General features: G+C 43.9%; 1 protein-coding gene across 1 annotated transcript in view; it reads left to right on the top strand.

The window, feature by feature from the left end:
- LOC104466420 (autism susceptibility gene 2 protein-like) overlaps nt 1–21,032 on the top strand; it is a 34,004-nt gene extending 12,972 nt beyond the window's left edge. Inside the window, exons 4-14 of the mRNA XM_010079822.1 lie at nt 256–491; nt 2,670–2,720; nt 3,657–3,752; nt 7,099–7,170; nt 7,739–7,777; nt 8,656–8,727; nt 10,042–10,174; nt 14,218–14,295; nt 16,182–16,265; nt 17,257–17,497; nt 19,520–21,032. Of these exons, the coding sequence (XP_010078124.1) occupies nt 256–491; nt 2,670–2,720; nt 3,657–3,752; nt 7,099–7,170; nt 7,739–7,777; nt 8,656–8,727; nt 10,042–10,174; nt 14,218–14,295; nt 16,182–16,265; nt 17,257–17,497; nt 19,520–20,753 (2,336 nt within the window). The 3' untranslated portion in view covers nt 20,754–21,032. The remainder of the gene's footprint in view (nt 1–255; nt 492–2,669; nt 2,721–3,656; nt 3,753–7,098; nt 7,171–7,738; nt 7,778–8,655; nt 8,728–10,041; nt 10,175–14,217; nt 14,296–16,181; nt 16,266–17,256; nt 17,498–19,519) is intronic.
- Nucleotides 21,033–21,784: the final 752 nt, after the last annotated feature.

Raw genomic sequence — 21,784 nt, 5'->3', positions numbered from 1 at the left:
TAGATACCAGCCTGTTGATATCATTCAACCAACCAATCATGTATTGCCAGCCTCATTCGGGGATTCTGATTGGTACTTTGTCACAGGCATCTCTCTTACCTCCACCAATGAGTCCTCACGTAGAAAACCACCACAGCATGACCTGCAGAAACAGGGAATGCCAGGTGAATATTGACTCTTTCTCCTCCGTCTTTGTGGTACTCACAGGCCCACGGGCCTCTGTGTCTTTTTTTTTTCTCTCTCTCTCTCCTCTAGATCACGAACTGCTCAGGCAAGAGCTGAACAACCGGTTTTTGGTTCAGAGTTCGGACCGGGCCGCTGCCTCACTTGGCCCGGTGCCGCTGCTGAGAGCGGAGTTTCACCAGCACCAACACACGCATCAGCACCAACACACCCACCAGCACACATTCACTCCTTTTCCATCCAGCTTGCCCCAGACGCCGCTCATGCCGCCCTCTGCACCTCCCATGGTGCGTACCCCAGCCCAAAATGTGAGGATAAGTAGAGCATCTCTGGTCAAAAAGCCTAACCCGCTCTTGTCAAACAAAACCCACTCCTCTTCATTTCAGCCAGGGGTGCTGTCCCTGTCCCTCTGACCTGGGGGCCTGGAGACAGGCCCAGCCCTCCCAAGGGACCTCCTGTCCACCCAGAGCCTCCACACCAAGCCTCCAGGTCTCTCCACGCTGCTACCCCTGAGCAGATACCGCACCCGTCAGTCAAATCCGGAGTCCCTTTAGTTTCCCTTTTCACGTGTCCTGCTGTGTATTTCAGTTCCCCCTTCCCCAGAGCCAGTCACACACCAAAACACCAGCGAGGACACCAGGAGATTGGTGGCCTCCAGTATCAAACACAGCCCCACAGCTGTTCCCTGGGCCAGACCGCACTTGCTCACCTGGAGCTCTCACCATAGTGCAGCATCTCATCTGATCCGAGTTTTGTCCCTCATCCTCCTAATCCCCTAGCCCATATCAATTTTGGCATTTATTATTTGATTACATCAACAAGCGCTAATTTATGTGTGGCTGGTTCTTGTGAGATAAATCCTTCTGGCCATGTAATAAGCATTAGCGTTTTGCCATTGAATTTGCTTTTAATACAATGGGGCTTTTGCTGCAGCTGTTAGAAAATTTTTAGAGTTCTGCTACAAATTGATTTTGTCAGTACTTTAAAACTTACTCTCTCCCTATTTCCGGCAATTACTTTGTGAGATCAAAAGAACAAGATTCAGCTTTTTCCCCCCTCTCAGTTTCACACTGTGTCCAAAATGTAAAACATTCCTCTTCTGCTAGGGCTAGCAAAAGCCAAGAGGAACAGCAAAAGCAGCATTTGGGAAGAACTACCAAGAACTGAAGGAGCATAATGTTTCTCACTTTTCTTTCCCACTGCTGACTGCCCGATGACATTCTCAGGTTGTAATCTGCCTAGCAGCGAGACAATTAAAAGTAATATCATCCACTCAAAATCCAGCCCAAGGTGTTTGCTCAATGTACTCGTGTGTAAACACCTTCCCTTCTTTTCTTAGTCCGTGTAAAACAATCTTGAAGCTTTGCTCAGAAACCTCCTGTGTTATTTAAGAATCCTGATATCCGATCCTGCGAGCAGCTCCCTCCCTTCCCACCCCTGCCTGTTGATAGCAGCCCTCATAAGCAAAAACAGCTTACAGGGCTCTTTTGTTATATTTCACTCACGTCTTCTTATATTCCACTAGATCAGGTTTGCTAATCCCAACACCAGAGAAGAGTGTTGAAATTTACAGCTGCGTATGTTTGGTAATTTATGGTATTTACACTGGAGGGGACATGGCTCCAGTAATAACTGTAATTAATGAAATTGCAAATCTACTCTCCTGCACATAGAGGAGTGTGAAACAGCAGCTGACTTGCCAAATAAGCAGCTTTTCATGGGGTCCTACAGCTCCCTTCCCTGCCGTCATCCCCGCTCCCTCCTCCCCAGCAGAATGTACATACTGTTCAAAAATGCAACGATTCTTTGGTTTGGCTTCCAAGGTGGTACAGGACAAATGGTCATAAAAATAAATATGGGGCACAGACTGCGCACATGGAGGTGTTAAAACCCCGTGCTGGTACGGAAAAGGTTAACAACCAGCTTTTCTCTGGGGCACTCTCTCTTTTGCAGGGGAGGGGGAATATAGAGAGATTTGTGCATCTAAAGCAGTTAAGCCCTTTTCCAGACAATTTTGGGCACTTAGAGGAACCCAGAAAATGGGGAATTGGTGTTGCTTGCCCCACAGTAGATGTTGGGGTCTGATGGAAAATATTCCTTACCGTCTGTGATCTGGTTCAGTGCTCCAGAGGCAGATCCCAGATCCAGACCTGGAGCTGAACTTCCCTGCGTTGCACTGTGCTGCAGATATCAGGACTGCTCTCTTCATAGTGAAGGAACCTCTTCACGTAGTGCCTGCAAAGAGAGTCCTGCAGTGAGACTTGGCAGCGCCCGGGTGCAACCTGGAGCTAGCACCTTTCTGTCTCTGTTAGCTTGGGGAGATCAGTCAGCTCCCTGATGAGCGAGTATGGAATAACCAGTCAGTTCTGCTCTGTTGAATGCTGCATGAACTAGCCATGATTGTTTGTCTGTGTTGAAATCCTGATGCGTCCACTATTGCTGCAACCAAACTCACCCGTTTCCTTTTTTTTCTCTTTTCTTTCCAGTTTGACAAGTACGCTCCCAAATTAGACAACCCTTACTTTCGACATTCCAACGTGAGTGCTTACCTTTCCTAGGTGTTGTCTTTGTTAATGGTTCTGCTTGCACTTCTTTCGCTTGTTTTCGATTGATTGGTAGTGTTTTGATTCATTCATTCCTAAAGCTCTTTTTCCGTCTTGATTTTTTTTTTTTTTAAGGTACAAAATTTTCTTTGGGCTTTTTTTTTTTTTTTTTTAAATCTTTGTCTCCTGCATTTTTGCTGCTGCGGCTCTATATTGCTGTGCCTGGGTTGGCAGGGAATGCGCAGAAATTGCTCAGTCAGTGGTCATTGCAGTATCTTTGCAGCTGGTGCTTCTCACAGTGCAGCAGCCCGGAGTGCATGGCTCTTTCACAAGATTTTGCTCAGGTCACAGGAGTAAGTCAGACTGGTGGTTTCTTCCTGGTGCTCCCCACTGCTCCAAAGCCCAGAAACTACATGTTTTGGGACTTGTAAAACTGCTTTATGTGCTCAGGAGAGGCCTAAGCAAAACTTAACCCAAACTACACAACTACAAGGTGGTGTGCACGTTGCCTGTGGTTAGTGTGCAATGCAGCATCTTGTGGTTCTTTTTTGCTTTGAAAGTTAAAGCAGGTCACATTTCAAAACAGGATCAATTTGTTTGCTACTGCAGAAAAATGCAAAATTAACCAAAAGTGAACATAAAACCCAAATTTTTCCGATTCCTCTCAAAATGGTGAATGCTCTGTGCTTCCTGCAATAGTTCCACAAATTTAAAGACACCCTTGTTCAGCACTATCTAGAAAATTCATCAGATGAACGCATTTTCCAAGTTTTGGCTTTGCTCTGAAAAATTTTGAAAGCAAATTTAGTGTGTATTTTTACTGTGACACTCGTTCCACACAGTACTATTTTTGTATGTGCCAGCCTTGGCACCTACCTCCATTATTGTTCAAGTTGTCCTGTGACATAAGCATCTCTTTTTCTTTTGTAGTTCTTTCCAACCTATCCTCCAGCAATGCCTGGAATGCCACCCATGCTTCCACATTCAGGTCCCTTTGGGTCACTTCAGGGAGCATTTCAACCGAAGGTACAGACTACTTCTTCTGAAGGCTTTGTTCTTTTGCTGGGAGAGAAACTGTATTCAGAGTCGTGTCTCTGGTGATTTTGTAGCACATGGTTTAACTAGCAGAAGTGCAGCACAGGGTTGGAAGCGATCACCCCACAGATCTGTGAGCATCCTCTGCACAAAGCAGCCAACACTTGAGCAGAAATTTTCTCTTGGCACTACAGATTGTTCCTTGGAAAAGGACGTAGTGGTTCACTTGGGAGGTCATCTGAAACTGGAGGAGAAGCATACAGTCAAATGCATTATTTGATTGAAATATTTACAGCTAATAATAGACTGATGAGTCCCAAATCATTTTACAAATTTGACGATCTGAGATTGCAAAAGATAAACTGTGTTTATTCCCAGAAAGAAAAAAAAAAAAAGAGAAATTGACTGTATGAGTGTGGGGACAATAGGGAGAGACTGCTCTAAATGGGCAGAGCGATTTGAAGGAGCTGAATTTTTATTCCCAGCTTCGACACTGTCTGACCTTGGGCAAGTTGCTTAAATCTTCTGTTCCTCAGCTTCCTCATCTATCAAGTTATTTTGCAGTGGGTTTTATAAGGGTTGATGAATGCCTGCAAGCTTCTTTGAGATAGTGTGTATGAAAGGTGCACTGCAACTATAACGTATCATTACAACTGGCACTGATTGGCATTTGGAAATGTTGCTTGCCATGATGACCACCGTGAGTTCTGTGGTGTGCACTGCTTTTTTTTTCCTCCCAGACTTGTTCTTTTTATTGACTATTCTTAAATGTACAGAAACTGTTAAATCCCTCCAAACAAGAAAGATGCATCATATCCATGTAGCGTTTGTTTGAAAATGGAGCGTTTACTCCGTTTGTAAGGTGTCGTGTGTTTAGCTTCCTTACATACTGTGATTTTAGAGATTTCTTATCTTGAACTGCATTTCCATAGAGCCCTTCTACTGTGTTAGAAGACTTGAAGGACCATCGCTGTAGCCAGACCGTGTCTGTTTGCGTCTGGAAGGTCATTTCTGTGACCGTAACAAGCAGGGCCATGGGATGTGCTCCCTAGTCTCGCTGACATCAGAGGAAGTCAGCAATTAGCAACTGCTGCAAATAAGGCCTCTTACAACCTTCCCACTTAATTTTTTTAATGTAAGCTGGAATATTTCCTCCGTGTCCATCGAATCCCTTACGTTGTTTTCTGGATACATTGCAAATAGAAAAGTCTCTACAATGGCTTTTTTCAACAAGAGTTCTGTATGGAGTGGCTACAGGCATTGAAGAGGAGCAGTTGCACCTAAGCAGAGGGAGCAAGAGGGACAAAACGTAGATGTCCTGTGGTGGAGTTTGTGTTAATTGTTGCTATTCTTGCAAGGGTTGCCAGGGTTCCCTACAGACCCCACAATACAGCTGCCCAAATAAGGTGGAGTTGGCAAAATTTCGCTAATGTGAAGATAGGGTTCAGTGTTACCATAAGGCTGCTGTTAGTGAGGAGCCCCTGATAACACCCATAGCGTGCTCTTCTGGTTTCCATCGTCATTCCAGAGCTGTGTAGATACCATCTCACTGTAAGATACCATTAGACCAAAGAGAAGCAGTTACGTAGCAAGAATGAAGAAGTGAGCACAGCCTCTCTACATTTTTAAACAGTTCTCCGTGGTGTACCGTAACTAGCTTTTAATTCATTTTAATGATCGATCCATAGAGGTTTGCTAGCTTGAGTTTAAGCAGCACAAGGTCACACACTCTGGTTCAGTAGTTAATCACTAGCGTCACTTGATGTCTGGACAGTGCTGTATTTCCATGCAATCTAACATCTGAAAAAAAAAGAGGGATAGGTTGAAAAATGGATCTGCTGCTTTGGCACATTATTTTCCAGTTTTCAAGAGGAGACAGAGCTGAACTGCTGGGCAAAGCCACTCTGTCATTTCTCCATGCTCTCTCCCTCCCAAGCTGTTTGACTAAAGCCTTCATAATCACCACAGACCTGATGATTTGGTTTTGGCATACCAAATCCTGCACTTCTTGCTTTCCAAAGCAGAGGTCTTGGTTTTGTTTTTCCCCTTCCCGTGTCAGTTGCCTACAGCTGTGCGTGTAAATCCACTGCACATAAATCCAGGCTGACGGTAAACTTCTCAGTGAGTTTCCCGAAGGCCATTTCTCACAAGCTAAGAACTTGAAAAGGTCAGAAGTATTCGGTTTACTTTGCTGGAGGAAGCATTCACATCTTTCTCCAGGGGAGAAGGGGACAGGATGACACCATGTGATCTTAATGTGATAACATGTGATCTTAAAGCTCTTGCCTGTATGATAGCTGTAACTTATTTGCCACCTTATATATACCTCAGCTGTCAGACAGGCCCTGAGAGCCCGGAGCTGCCTGGGGAGTTCGTTGGCTTACCTACACACACACACAGGAGAATTCTCTTTTTAATGAGTCTGGAAGTTACGTAGCCTTAGACAAATTAAAATCTATCTTTCCTCCCACACCCGTGGTTTTACTCATTCCTTGTACAGTTTGACTGTTCAAAAACTACTGTAATTTGACCTAGAATTTGAGTGAAATCATCTCTTGGGGCATGAGGTTGAACCCCTCTGCACTTAGCTGCGTGGAGGCACCAGGTGCAGTTGCTCTGGGAGTGGGAGATGGATGAATGCCAGAGTGAAAAGACGAACGAGTTCTTGGGGATCATCTAGGACAGGGCAACAGGTGGGATCCGGAGGAGGAGGAACACAGATTCATTCAATGAGGTGTTTAATTCTTGCTGGAAAATGATGGGATAAACAATGCAAAGCTATAAAAGACCCACAAGCACCTTCTAAGGTTCCTCATTTTGACTGTCAAAGCAAATAGATGGGCTGTTGCCATTTCAGCCATTGTGTTGTCTGGCCCCAGCTGGAGAGGGGCCATGGTCCAATAGCTGCAATATGGGACTAAGATGCTCGAGTTGTCCTGTTCCTGACTGTGATCCTGGTTGCTGCCTGAAACATGGAGGGAGTCAGTCCATTCTCTCTCCTACTGCCTGCCTGTTTTGTCTAAAGAATAATCTTGGGGGGCAGGGTCTGTCTCTTCCCGTCCACTTGCATACCGCACAGCACAATGGGGTTGTGATTCCAGTGAGGCTTAGGGGTGCTGCTGGAATACTGTTACTGCTGCTAAATAATAATAGATGACATGATGGTTAAATGCTGTTGGCTGTCAGTAAGAGATAACATTTAGCACTAATATAGCAATACGCGTGTTCAAAGCGCAGTACAAACATGGACTAATTAATGCCGTTAACATCAGATAGAGATGTTAAATGTACCGCTGGTATGATACAGTATTATTCACGCTCTATTCTTGTCTTTCAGACTTCAAACCCTATTGATGTAGCGGGTAGACCAGGCACAGTCCACCATACGCTGCTGCAGAAGACTCCAGGGGTAGGCAACAATACATAACCTTCCTTTCAGCTTATCTGGATTTACAGTAAACACATTGATTGCTCATATAAAAAGAGAGCATCTGGTCAGTAAATTGGCCTTCTAGACTCTGAACGTGCAGTTAGGACACAAGTTTCTTTTTGCAGTGAGACAACAGTAGCCTGCACCGGTCGTGAATACAAAGGGATGTATTGACTTCTTCAAAGAAAGTCAGAGGGAAATGGGGCAGGAAACCCCTTTAAGGTCTTTCCCCTAAGGATTGCTTGGAGAGTAGTTTTATGCGCTTCACTTCAGAACAATTACAAAGTTTGGAAGAGTACTGGCACTGTTCGGATGCTGGCACGAAGCTGCTTTGTTTATCATAAAATTCTGCTGAGCTTGGTGCAAGGAATGAAAGAGAAGTTTTAAGCTTCCTTTAAGCCTTTTAGGTTTCCCGTGTCACAGGGGACTTCTCTGGAACGTTGCTTTCTAAATGCTTTTATTTGATCAGAGGAAGGAAGTTCCCCACCTTTCTGGATATTGGCTGGTTTTAGAAGAACTGATTGTTTTATTTCTGCTTTTTCCATAGGTGTCAGACCCTTATAGGCCTCCAGTAAGAGTAAGTAAGGTTTGTGGGGGATTTTTTATACATATATATATATATGCATACACTTCAAATATTGTGCATGTGCTTTTGAAATTTTAACGTGTCTAGTAGAAAATGTCATGCTCATCCTTTATTTAAAGCAAAATGTTTTCACTAGCTCTTGACTGCTTCTGATTTGTAATGTTTAGGTTGAATCACAACCCTCTTTTGCATCCGTTTCTGTGCATTAATAGTTCACAGTTTGAAATAAGGGTCACAGAAATAAATTACTATGAGCGTGAACAGACAGTCACCAGAGATCAGATTCATGGTGGCTTAGGTCAGTGTGTTTTATTTGTGCTTCTTATGTTCCACAAAAACACCCTACAGTGAGTACCGCAGCTCAGCTGAAAAACAGTAATTCATTCAGCTGTGGCACTGCGCATCCCTGGCGATTGTTTGTCCATACCCTTTTCCTTCCCTAAATGCAAGCAGCCATAATAACCACACATGACTTGGCCCACAGTGCAGCAGGGATGAATGAACAGGGCTCTTTTCAGAAACAGAACTGTTAACTATTAGTTGCTTTCTCTTAAACATGGCATACTGTTCTTTGCTGCCATTTATTTTGGTTTGTGAAGGAGGGAGTGCAAGTAGGAAAGAACAAGGCAGGGATCTCAGGTCTCCATGAGATGAGGAAGATATCCCACATCCCACATTCTTCCTGTTTGTTTGCTTCTTAATTTAAACATCATCTGCTGCAGTGCAGAAAAAAATGTTGATCACCTATTGTGCCGTCTCAGTAATCAGCCTTTCTCATTGCTTAGCTGCCTGTTTGACAGTAAGGGAAATGAAACGTTCTGTCTGATGTAGATTGCTAACGTATAAATTAATCTAAATTCTTGTGCTTTCCATTGCAGAAACCCGGGAAGTGGTGTGCGGTTCATGTACAGATCGCCTGGCAGATCTACCATCACCAGCAAAAGATAAAGGTAATTTAGACAGTTTCTGGAACAAAGCCAAGTCCTTTGGCTTAGAGATTATATTTAGTCAGTAATGAGCAGGAAGCAGTTACTGTTGGTGATTCTGAAGCTTGCCTGTATTGATTAACTAACACTTTCAATCCTTTAACATTTATCGTAGCAACCGTAAAGTTTATCTTAGGGCAAAGGGGTTGGGTTGAAGGGTAGCAAAATGAGCAGGAGATAGTACATGCACAGCTAGAAAGAGAGGAAAGGGAGGGGGAAGGTAATTTTGCCCCAAATCCATCTTTTTTATGAAGCATACATGTTTAATGTCATTTCCCTTCTGTGCTAGTACCTCCTATGGAATACGGAGTATTATCCCACTCATAATGAAATGACCAGTACAGTGAAGAACGTATTACAAACAAGAGAGCAGGCGAGTAGATTGATAGTTACTGTGTTCGAGGCTGCTGGGCTTTCTGCACTGCCGGGATGATGGGCAGAGGAAGGGGCTTTGAAACCCAAGTGGTACTAAGACAAAGGTGTGCTGGGGTGCTGCTACAGGCTCGAAGTTCTCCATGGCAGGCAAAATAGCTGGTAATGGAACTTCTGTAGCATTTATGTTTTCATAGGTCCTGCTGTAGATTTTTTGTCCCATTAATGAAGATTATTCAGAGCTTAAGTAGGTGCACTGTAATTAGTGCTTCTACAAGTGGTGTATGTCCATTTTTTTTTTTTTCAAGCAAGTATATAATCTTTAAGCTATTGAGAGAGTTACATGATTTGGGTGCAGTTCTGACCATGCTCACTTCCACAGGGGAAGGATAAAAATAGCCTTTGGAGAAGCCTCGTAGATTTCTTTACCCTTCACCCCTTGTCTGCATACTGAGCTAGGCTAGCTTCAGGAAGGGCATAGTCTAGGAACAGCTCTCTCCTTTCAAACCAGAGAAGCAAAACAGACGAGTCTGTCACCCAGCTCTCAAGACTTCTGTCGGCAGCTTTCCGCCTGCAGAGTATTTTTTGTCAGGCTGAGAGCACCGACTGATCCTGGGGTGCAGCGTGCTCGGTGTATCACATTGCATGCTCCGCTGTGTGTGCTGAAGGCTGAGAGCTCACTTCAGCCCTGATTCATGTGGATGAGGCAGGCAGCTGAGAGGCTGTGGAGCGAAATGGCCTTACAGATGCTGTCAGAGCATGACTGCCGTCCGTGACCGGAGACGCTGCTGTCACTCTCGCTAACTCTCCCTGGCAGGGCTAAGCAGGAGTGAGCCTGAACTCTCTCTTTTTTTCTCCCATAAAAAAAGAAGTGTATAATGAGATTGGTTTTATATCATTTGACAGCAAATGCAGCTGGATCCCCACAAGCTAGAAATAGGTGGTAAACTTGACCTGTTCAGCAGACCTCCCGCCCCTGGTGTGTTTCCAGGCTTCCATTATCCACAGGATCTTGCCAGGCCTCTGTTTTCTACCACAGGTAAGGGAAGAGCATCATTTGTTGCAAAAAAATTTAAAAAAGAAACAGTCAGTATATGTAATGTGTGTTTCTACAGGTACATACGCCCCAAAATTGAAGCAGGCTGGATGGTTCATAGGGGTGTGGAGGCACTGGGGTCTGGCTGGGCTGGGCTGGGCTCTGCCACTGCCTTCAGTGCAGGATCCTCTGCACGTCACGAGGCTGCAGCCGTTGGCTCTTACTTTCATGTCTGTGCAGCTGGTTCTTATGTGCCTGATTAATAGTCTATAGAGTGATTTTAAAAAGTGATTTTGACAAAACACTTGAAAATGTTTCCATTGCACAGGACTGGAAGTGGCCTTGGTCTCTTTCTTGCTTTTATACTTGCCACATTGTTGTTCTCAGCTCCTTCACTCACCAAGTTTCTGTTGGTTTTCTGAAAACAAGGGCTTTTTGTAAAAGGAAGACTTTAATAACAACATTGGAAATATCAAAGAAGGTGTATTTGTGACGTGTTTGGTTTTTAAATATAAAATCCCCTTATGTGTTTTGAAGTCCAGCAATCTCTAAGGTTTAAAATGGCATATTGAATTAAAAAAAAAAAAAAAAAGAATGAATTAAATACAGTTTATGTTGATCAATTGGTTTCCAATCTACTGGAGAAGTAATTACAATTAATGCAATTAGCAAAGTGCAGTAAGCTTCACTGGTCTGTTCTTGATGGCTCTGACCTCAGGAGACTGCAACTCTGTCATTCTGGTTTTAGAGGTCACTGGTACTATTCTTGTTGATTTCCATCTACCAACTGTTTTTTGTTTTCTTTCCAGGGCTTACCTTTCACCCTAGATTTTTTCAGATTTTCTTTCTGCCTTTAAGATGCCAGAGTCTGCTTTCTGTATGTAATTAATTGGCATCTAAGGTAGTTTGCTTTCCTAACTTTACTCTGGTTTTATGATGCAGCGTTGTACTCTCATTCTAGCTCAGTGCAGACATGGTCTTATTCAGCCTTGGTTCAACCCTGTTGAAATGAAGAAGGTTGTCAGTGTTAGGAATTTTGTCCCAAACATGACAGAAAAGCAACAGATGAAAATCAAGGTGAAGCCTCTGTGAGAACTGAGTTTCAAATGCAGATGTTGGATAGCCTTCAGGAATTCCACTGGTGGTTCGGTTTGTCTTTCCACCTTTATCTGTAGATAGATGTTCTTAACCATCACATGCGTGTTTCCACCACGTATAATCAGTGCTGATCATAGCTGTACATTTTAGGGTGTTACCCCGCATTTTGGTGTCTGTAAGGGTACTTTGATAGTATGGGGCCAAAATATTTGTTGCATCTGTTTGGATGCATAAGCACAGCTGATGTACAAACCTCTGACTGTGTTCCTATGGCAGCTGTTTCCTTATCTGTGTCTTCAGTCTGTCCTGTATTGTCATTACAACAATGCTTTTTCATGTATATTAGAGTTGACCCTAACAGGCAGAAAAGCACCAGTCCAGTTCATATCTTGAGCTTTTTCTCTTAAAGATGCAAGCATGGCTTCCTTCTCCATGCATAAAAGCAAGAAGGGAAGTAGTATGGAATAGATACATTAAAGAAGGCAAATTAATAGAAAACTTTCACTAGAGATAAACAACCTTACAGCAACTTGTCTGTGAGTATATTAATCACAAGAGCCATCACACGGTAAATCTAGGTAAAGAGTGCTATCAAAGTGAACAAACATTGCAGCAGTAATATATAGATGAATAAATCTTTTACTTTGCAATATCCGAGGCATTCTTCTCACCTTATCGAACAAGCGTGCAGTTGATGTGAATCATTGGTTCTGCTGCATTGCCTAGTTACTGTGGGAGACATAAGTTATCTTAGGGCCACCTGTCTTCAGGACGGATGTTCAGCTGCCTGGCAGACGCTATATTTAATAACTACCTGACAGCCTGCAATGCTGCTCCTGGCTTTCTCCAGAGGATTTTTTATTATCAGCCCATGTAGTTGAGTTTGTAAGCCGTCTCCTTCGAAGAAATCTCCCATCCATTATACACCTTCTGAAATCTTAAAGGATTAGAAAGATGACAGTCTCCATCCGTCTTGAAGCATTGGAGCAGCCAGAATGTTTATAGATAACTCCAGGTCTCATTGCTGTGGTCTCTCTTAAGTTTCCTCAACTCATTTTCTGGCTGCTTAGGTTTGTGGTGCCCAAGCTGGTGAGGGACACGTAGCACTGTCTCCTTCTCTGGTTTTATAGTCTGCTCATGTTCTGGACACATTAATGCATTTTGCAGCAACCATCTGTTGTTGGGCTCTGTCACCAAGGAAGACCAGCTCACGGACTGATGCGCCTCTGTAAAATGCTGTTTGGTCTTTGTTTGGGATGCAGTTTCTCCTGTGCATATTAATTTCTTCCCTGCATTTCCTCCCGCTTTTGCTGTGACCTTCCATGGTGTTATCAGCACTGACAATGTATCATAGAAACATGGATTTGATGTGGCTTGGAGATGAGGGGCAGGAACTTACCAGAGCAGGTCCGCCACTGGTGGGAATCATTTGTCTGGGCCACAGACAAGGCAGAAGTTTTTGTGGTGATGGAGACAGGAGAGCTGGAGTGCCAGGTGGGAGGAGAAGGATCATAATCCTCTTGTCTATAACAGAAAGTTATCACTTGAGAAAGCAGTGACTGGGTGAGTCAGCTGTTAGTGAAGACCCCATGTTCATTCCCAGTATGGCTGCTGGTGTTCGCTAGAGTTGACCTGTTACTCTTCCCAGTATTAAGGGAGGTTAACTTTTACCATCAAAATACATGAGGCAGGAGCACTGAAAAGCTTTATTTAGGTGTTGGTCTGTTTTCCATATGACTTAACATGTCCTCAGCAAAGTGCTGCTTCTGTCATTGTGTGGAATTACTACTTTCTAACAAAATGAGACAGTTAATGCACAGGTAGGGCAGGTCTGGCTTTCTGCAAGGGAGGCAGAAGTTGTGTTTGCATCCGAGCAGCATCAGAAAGTTATGATAGTTGCTATCACCTCTGTCTGCAGCAGTAGAAGTACTGGCAGGGAGGAGGCACCGAAAGGATGTTCAGAGTGTGACAGTTGGAGAGGGCTGCTCTTGTCAGTGCAATACTGGAGCCACAGATTAACGTTTTGTCACACGCATCTGAAACATGAATATTCAGAAGTTTATTTCAGGTGCAACCTGAAAATCGTCTGTACTAATCTTAGGGGGTGAAAGCCAGGCCCGTGAGGTTGCCCAAACATACTGTCATTTGCAGGATACACGGTAGTTAGTGTTCCTCCAAAAACCACGTATCCCAGTGGCAGGTGACCTCAGTGCTTTTCACACGGCAGTTGCAAAGTTCAGGTTTGCATGTGTCTGGAAGCAAATCTCTCATTTTCTGCTCTGAAAGGAGAGCAGAATTTTCTGCAGGAGCCTGGTCCATCTTGAAATACAGGACAGACCAGCTTGTTTCAGCCCATTCTCACCCTTTCTTCAACCTAATGTGTAATCCAGCCTGCTCAGCAGTGGTGTGGCTTTCCCAGGAGGCAGCATGGCACCATGGCAATGAGCAGTGTCTAGGAAAGGGGAAAAAGTGCCGCAGGGGGAGCCTGTGGATGCAGAGACAGATGTGAGAGCTTAGATGGAGCTCTCATGGGAGAGGCATGATGGATGTTCCCTGCGTGCCTGTCATTAGCTGGTATTTCACACAGACTGTAATCAGCCACTTCCGAGCACCTTCTGTCTGGGCCCATAACCTGGGCTGACCCTTGTTAATGTAAACACAGAGTAATGATGGAAAAGGCCAGACAAAGAGATTCACTTCCTCAGTACTACAGGTGAGGCAACACTCAGTGCAAGATCTCCTCCTGCCTCCTAGCGCCCACAGACTCCTTTAAAAGGCACTCAGAGGAATCCTGCCTGCAGCTTGCTCGGATGGTGGTTGGGTCTTGCCCTGCCTTTGCTGTGTCTAACTCTGGCCTGTGCATCTGGTTCTCGAGCGTGACAGCCAGGACCCCTGGGTGTGCGAGCAGTTACTTGCCACTGAACTAAAAAGGGACCTTATTCTTGCAGGTGCGACGCATCCAGCCACCACCCCGTTTGGTCCTTCACCTCACCACAGCAGTTTCTTGCCCACTAACCACTTGGCAGGTAAGTGTGAGTAAACGCTGCCTTCACCTTACACCTCTGACCCATCCTGGCTCCTGGTGTGGTCCTGCCTTGCGGCGCTGTAGCACTAGGGGAGGGAGAGGCTTAAACTGTCCCAGGAACCAGGAGCTAGACAGATTCTCGCCATGTCCCTGTCCATGTCAGGGGGGTTGGAACTAGATGATCTTTAAGGTCCCTTCCAACCCAAACCATTCCATGATTCTCACCCATGCCAGCTTCCCAGCACAGCCCCTCTGCTCTCCTCCAAAGGAGAGGGGCAGGACAAGCAGCCTTTCTCCTGCGAGAGAAGAGGGCATTGCAGAGCAGGCAAGTCTGTCACTGCTGGGACACTGCACAGGAGCTGAAATGTGACCTGTAGAGTCCTTCTGTGCTGCTGAATGTGCCCAAGGAAATGGGGGAAATTTATGCAAAGGTATCTCAAACAACGCACAGCTTAAAATGGACTCCTCCTGTACCGTTTCCCACCTACAAAAGTTCTTGCCTAGGTTCTTTAATAAAGTTCAGTGAACAGTTGCTGGCAAATAGCTGTTCTGCACGTTTTGCCAGCCTTTCAGTTTCCTAATTGGCAGTAAGTAGAGCCTGATTTTCTCAAATTTCCTCATTTTAGAAGCTCACAAGCAGCTCATTGCCAATTAAAGTTCAAGCTCTGTTGATTAATGTTTTAGTAACACTTGTCCAATCAGTAAATGTGGTATGCCACATGACCTAGTAGACTTTTTTTCTGTTGCAAATACTCAGATTTACATCAATTCCTGAACATTCTGTCAAAATTAACTGTATCTCTACAGAGTTACTCAACTACTTAGTATCAAAGTGGAAGGGCAAGAACAGCTATTTAAAAATAAGTAAATAAGTAAATAGCTGTTTGCTTAAAGATCTGAGCTATTTATCCAAGATCTGTGCTATTTGCCTTGATATTTTAAATATAGGGATGTCTGTGAGGAAGAGGAGAGCAACACACCGCCTGTAACATGGCAAGTTAGAGACCTTAAAAGGACAGTCAAAAAGCCAGTGGGCAGACAGAGGAGTTGTTTAGAGATGACCAATAGGGAAGAAAACAAGTACACCGGTACGGCTTAACCCATAGCAATCTCTGGAGTGCAGAAACCTGAGTCGGGCTATATCCACTCAGAGAGGAATCTCTTATGATGATGGGCGCCTTTAATGAAAAACAAAGGCAGGACTTTTTATAATGACAAGTGCCAGTAGCTGAGTAGTCAGATACTTGACTAGGAAAGGCAAGATTCATCTTCTGCCTCAAAGGATACAAACTTCCCATCCGTTTGTCATAGTAGCTCCTAAGACTGCGCTATAATTTCCACCACCACTGGGATCAAGGAAGCTATGATGGGAGAGGATTTTGGCACAAACAAGCCAAAGTTAGTTGGTGTAAGGATGGATGTCCGTAGCAATTAGCTTAGGACTGTCTGTGCACTGTTACAAAGAGGGTAGGAAGCTGCACACAGAAACAAGAGTGAAACAATGCATCCCCTCAATATGCCGACTGAGGTGCCTGCCGAGGTTCTTCTTTCAAGGCAATTGCAATGTACTATTAGTACTGGTAAGGAAGGAGAGTTATAGCTCAGCAGCAGCCACCCTAATTTCAGCTATTAGACCTTAATTTCTAGCTCCCCTCGGACTGGCATGCAAAAGTTTTTTACAGCACCTGTTTGCAGAGTGAGCACTGAATCCCTTCTCCATTTTAACATGATGGGAATTTTCTGTGCAAAGAACCTTGCAATGAGAAGGATCAGCTTAAAGTCTGGCTTAATCCTACTTGGATTCAGACCGTTAAGAAGGGGAGGGGTGCATTTCATTCTCCAACATTCTTGGCTAAATGCCTGCTAAATCCCTGTTTGCCTTTCCAGATCCATTTAGCAGGTCAAGCACCTTCAGCGGCCTTGGGAACTTAGGCAGCAATGCCTTTGGAGGATTAGGCAGTCATGCTCTGAGTAAGTACTGGCTGGGTTACTGCAGACAAACATCCCTTCCAGAAAAGCCACATGCTAATATTTACAGCAGCTGGTGGTAGTTTTTAAAGAAGTTTAATTCCTAACCTCCATTCTCCTATCTGAAAACACTGCACCTAAGATTTCCAGGTCTCTGCGGTGGGAGCTTTTCTGCATGTCACAGACATCACTAGCTGTGCTCTGTGTCTCCTCGCTGCTGAAGGTTGATACCTTGCGTGCTCCTGGAGGTGCTGGAGCTGCAAGACCCCACCAAGCTCTGGGACCCTACGGGCATCTAAAGTAACACCCTTCAACGGCAAAGACACATAGTGGAACAGCTATTGATACTTCTCCTGATTCAGCCTGTAGATTTCCTCTGTTTAAATTACCTGTATAAAATTATTTTTCTTTAAAGATGTTACTTGTAGGCAAGACATGCTTGAGAGCCAAACATAAGAGAGCATGCTTTTGCATCTCATGGTGCAACAGGAATCAGTTGAAGATTTGTGTAGGAGAATCAAGTGACCGTTCTGAAAGGCCTACAGCCAAGCTGTTTTTACACACACACATACATACCACCAAATAGTCTGATTTCTTTAACAAAAAAGTCCCTGAGTCCTCAGCTGCAGGCAGCTGATTGCTTGTAACTACCCACAAATTAAAGTTTCTGCCAGTGAGAGGAGCTGAGGAAAAGTACTGCTTTTGTGCTGGAACCCTTGCTGGGGTGGGGGGAGAAGAGGAGCTGGGCATTTTCAGTCATCTCTGAGTTATTCAAATTTATAGTTAAAGCTTCCTCCACCAATAGCCTTAAAAGAGCTGGTGGATCTTACACCCAGTCTTGGAGGTACCTGCTAGTAGCTCCCCCTCACCATTAGGTCCACATTAAAAAGTCTTGAAAGGACAGTTCTGGTTGTGGTTAGCATTGTGAAAAATGTATATGTAGTTATTTGGTTTGAATTACTTTTAACTTTTCCTCCCCTTGCCATTATTCTAGCTCACAACAACATTTTTACTCACAAAGATGGCCCAAACCTGCAGAATTTCAATAATCCCCACGAGCCATGGAATAGACTCCATCGGACCCCACCGTCCTTCCCAACACCTCCACAGTGGCCCAAGCCCACCGATTCTGAGCGAAGCTCCTCAGTGACAAACCATGACAGAGACAGAGAGCGGGAGCGAGAGCCCGAGAAGAGGGATCTTTCTCTGAGTAAAGACGACAGAGACAAAGAGAGGTGAGCAGCATGTGCTTTTGAGTACTTTCTTCTGGGATTCTTTTTCCTCTATATTTTTTCTAATTTTCTGATCTTAAAATCATCTTTAGAGCAAAACATTGCTTGTCTTAAAGCCGCTGATAGGCCTCTCCTTCAGACAAGCACACGTACTAGCAGCACAAAAAACCCCTCTTTGCCTTTTAGGATTTGTCTGCTGTGGAAATATGGTAAGCCAGTCCCCACTAGTAAGTTAATAAAAAGCACCAGGCTGAGGAAGTGAGCGTGTCGCTGTGTTTTCAGGGTATACTTGGTTGTTTTCAATGCAGCTGCTTTAGGATTGCTGTATATTCTGTAATCATGAAGGTGGCATTATGATGGATCCTTTGGAGACAGTCACAGTTCTCATTAATGTACAGATATGCTGATGAATTCAAATGTTAGCTGGACATTAACGAGATAAAAATGCAAATGCCTGTATCTGGAGCAGTGTGCATGAATCCATTAGCAAATCTGATTTTAAAAAATTGCATTGTAGACAAGCCCTTATTAACGATGACAGGACTGTATCACCTGGGCTATAGATACTTCATTAGCTTCCAGTTATAAGATTTTGAAGCTGTAAAGCCCTTTATATTTCAGAGCCTGGTCTCCAACAGGCTACTTTGTAGGCAGTAACAGCCTGCAAGCCTTAGATGTGTGTATTTGACTAGTGATAGGGGGGGTTCATCGTTTGCCCGGAGCGCTTTTAGTGAGATCTTCAGGCGGTGCCTGTGAACAAGATGATATGGAAGCAATAGGCTGAAAATCAGCTTGCTTTAAATGTTAAATTGTCTGACACCCTTAAATGGATTCAGATGGAAGCTCCCTTCTTGGCTTTAGTGTAATTCATTTGCAAACGAAGGTTACTTCACTCTTAAGAGTTCACACAGGGGTTAACATCTCTATTACATTTCTATTAATTCAGTTTAAGCCGTCCCCAGCATCCCTGTTTGGACGTGATTTTGAAAAACCACATCCTTGACCAGCAATCAGGACTGCCACAGAGGAGGAAATCTGGGTTAGCAAATGTAATCATAAGGGATAAATACTTACAGAACTCCCCAAAACACCTCCAGCTTTCAGCACTCAGGTCTTATAGCTCTCGAAAGCAAACCCAGCATAAAACTTGGGTATCAGCAAGCCTCTCAGCTCATAATGCAGTTCTCTCAATCACACCATCATACTTTGTGTTTAAAGAATCTCTCATTCAGAGCAAAGTGCTTTTAAAAGCTGAGCATTATTTATTCTCCTCTTAAAGAGGTGTGAGTAACTGTGACTAACTGGCTTGCTCAGAGATAGACATGCAGTTAGAAATGTGAACCCTCGTGCTTCTCTCTAGATCATGGACATGGTCATCAAACCCTTTGTTCCTCATAGCAGGTCCTCTTGAAACAGAGGTCAATTACTCAGTTTCTTGGCCTATTCAAGGATTTTTTTCCGTAAGCACTTTACCTGCCAAAACTGCCAACAACAAAAACTCTCCTGCAGCTCCACAGAAAATAAGCATTGTATTGTCTGCTTCCAGTCCACGAGGCTGTCTTGTGAAGGACCTGTGTACATTTCTGTAGGCGTCTGTTTTGTGTGCCTCAATTCATGTTTGAAGAGTGTTACAGCCAAGACAACCATTGTCTGGCAGCAGGATGTATATGTAACCAAACAATAAGCATCTTTTTTTAAAAAAAGCTGTCTAGAATTCTTCTTTCACTACATTTCTCCATGAAGTGGCCATTCTATTAAGGTGAATATACTGTTCTTTCAAATGCATCCCCAATTTAGTCCCCAGATTTCTGAACGTTTAGGATTTTTTTTCTGTATAGCATGTAAAGGAATGTAGCACGTATCTTCTAGTGTAGCATCGCTGCTATAGCTGATGCTAGCAAAGCTTTTCAAACCGTTTTCTGAGCAATGTCAAATGACACAGCTAGACACCGCACTATGCATGTCCAGCATCACATGTATGTTTGTTCACACAAAACCAAGGATGTCTGTTCTCTCTTTTCACAGAGACCTCATGGATAAGAACAGACATTCAAACAGATCTTCACCGGCATCGGCTCCAGTGACACATCAGATAAGCAATCTCATCCGCAGCAACAGCCAAACCTCCAGTGATCCCATCAGGCAAGTTAGCCTCGGTGAAAGGGAAAGGTCCAAAGAACCCGAGCGAGAGCACCCTGACCGGCTGAGAGAGCCGCCCATAGCAGAACACAAGATTAAAGAGAGCCGTTCCCCAGTGAAAGAAACTCCAAGCCATGATAAGAGACCCTCTGAGGACAACACAAAGCCAGTAATCCAGTCTGTATCCCCATACAGCAAACCTGCGCTAAGTGAGAGCTTAAAGCTTACCAATCTAATGAGCAAGGACATGGAGAGAAAGACAGAGCTTCCCAGCGACCTCCAGAAGATTAAGAATGACATCAAAGTCAAAGAGGAGAGGAAGGAAGACAGTGATGTGCTGGTGGTAGGGTCTGAGCCTTCCCAGCACTCTCGATCAGTGGAGCATCCCCCACCACCCACTTTGCATGGATTATCATTGCCTCACTCGATGGCTGCCTCTATGCCCATCTCCATGGGCAGCGTGCACCAGATGAACAACATGAATGTTCTGGACCGCAGCAGGATGATGACCCCGCTCATAGGCATGAATCCTTTGTCAGGAAGAGAGAGGCTGCCACATCCTGGATTTTCTTGGGACCCAATGCGGGACCCGTTGCGAGATGCCTACCGGAGCTTAGACCTGCACCGTCGAATGGACTTCCAGCTCCGGACGGATCCTATCCATAGGTTCCCTACTGCCTCTGGATTTTATGATCATGACCGTTCTTATAGAGACAGGGAGCCACACGACTATAACCATGAAAACCTTCTTGAAGCCCGCAGAGAGCAGGAGCGGTTGCGGCAAGTGGAGGAAAGAGAGCGCTTGCACTTACGAGAAGAACTTGAGCGTGCCAGAATGCACCACTTGCACTCGTCCCCCATCGAAAGTCACCTGGCGCACGTGCCATCCTTCATGCCTCATTTAAGCGGGATGCATTACCCCAGACTGAGTCCATCCACTGCCATGCACAATGGGATTTTAAATAGGAACCCGCCAACCGCAGCGCTGAGCGCCCCACCGCCTCTGGTACCAGCGAGCAGCACCAGACCTGCCTCCCCACGCAGGACTACTCCACTCACAAACTCAGAGTCCAGGGACTATTCCCCCTCTAGGAACCCCAAAGAAGTAGAGGCACGATAGTCCCCAACATTGAATTTTAAACTCGCCTGTACATAAAACAAAACAAACAAACAACAAAAAAAAACAAACAGGAAAAAACAAACAAAAAACAAACCTTTTACAAAATGCACTGCTGTAAACTTTTTTTTTTTAAATGTAAAATTTGTAGAAGTTAAGCACATTTCCATAAATAACGGGGTCGGGGTGCAGACTTTCCAACAAGAAGGTTGCTGAGAATGGGAATTTAATATATAGGTATTGATTTTTGGTTTTGTTTTTTGTTTCTGTGCTAAAAAAAAATGAGTTAAAAAATATCAAGTTTGTACATTTTTTCCCAAATGTGAGAAACATTTTTAATGGATTTGTATTTTTTTTAATTTTGTGCTCTTTATTCACTTAAAAAAGAAGAAATTTTGCTTTTGTTTTTAGTTAAATTTGCATTTTAAAGGCCTCAGATCCTTAAGAAAAAAATACCCAGGGTTTCTTAAAAGTATTATTTATGGAAATACTGTAGTTTTACAGTCCACTGTGAGGTTCCCTTCTGAGGCCAATTGATCACTTACCTTGGTACTTTGGAACCGAAGTTACAGATATATATTAAAATATTAATAATAATAATAATGTACAAAACTGTTTGTTTTTTGCCTTATTATATTATGCAGAAATTTAAGAGGAATTTTTTTTGACTTCTTGTTTTAAACAAAACAAAACAAAGAAAACAAACTGTAAATATTCTGTTAATATAAATGTACACCAATATTAAATTCTTAACATAGGTAGACTTTATAAAAATGGTTTCTAGAACCACTCTGGTTATTTGTTAACATGGTTACAACTCATACTCTTGTCACAGTCAGAAATTCACACTCAGAAAGCTAAGTACGGCATATATACTTCAACTATGCAAGAACTTGGAGGCAGGTCTTAGTGGATGTTGGGGGGAGGAAGGTTTAAAAAAAAAAATCAACCCAAAAAAACAACCAACTCACAACTATGGAGACAGAATGGAAATGGCATGGGAACAGGAAGAAGGATGCTTGTGTTTAACAAAA

The sequence above is a fragment of the Pterocles gutturalis genome, unplaced genomic scaffold (genome assembly GCF_000699245.1).
Source record: "Pterocles gutturalis isolate BGI_N339 unplaced genomic scaffold, ASM69924v1 scaffold10901, whole genome shotgun sequence".
NCBI classification, from domain to species: domain Eukaryota; kingdom Metazoa; phylum Chordata; class Aves; order Pterocliformes; family Pteroclidae; genus Pterocles; species Pterocles gutturalis.
Note: the sequence above shows the minus strand (reverse complement) of the source record. Positions and strands in the feature narration are given on the sequence as shown.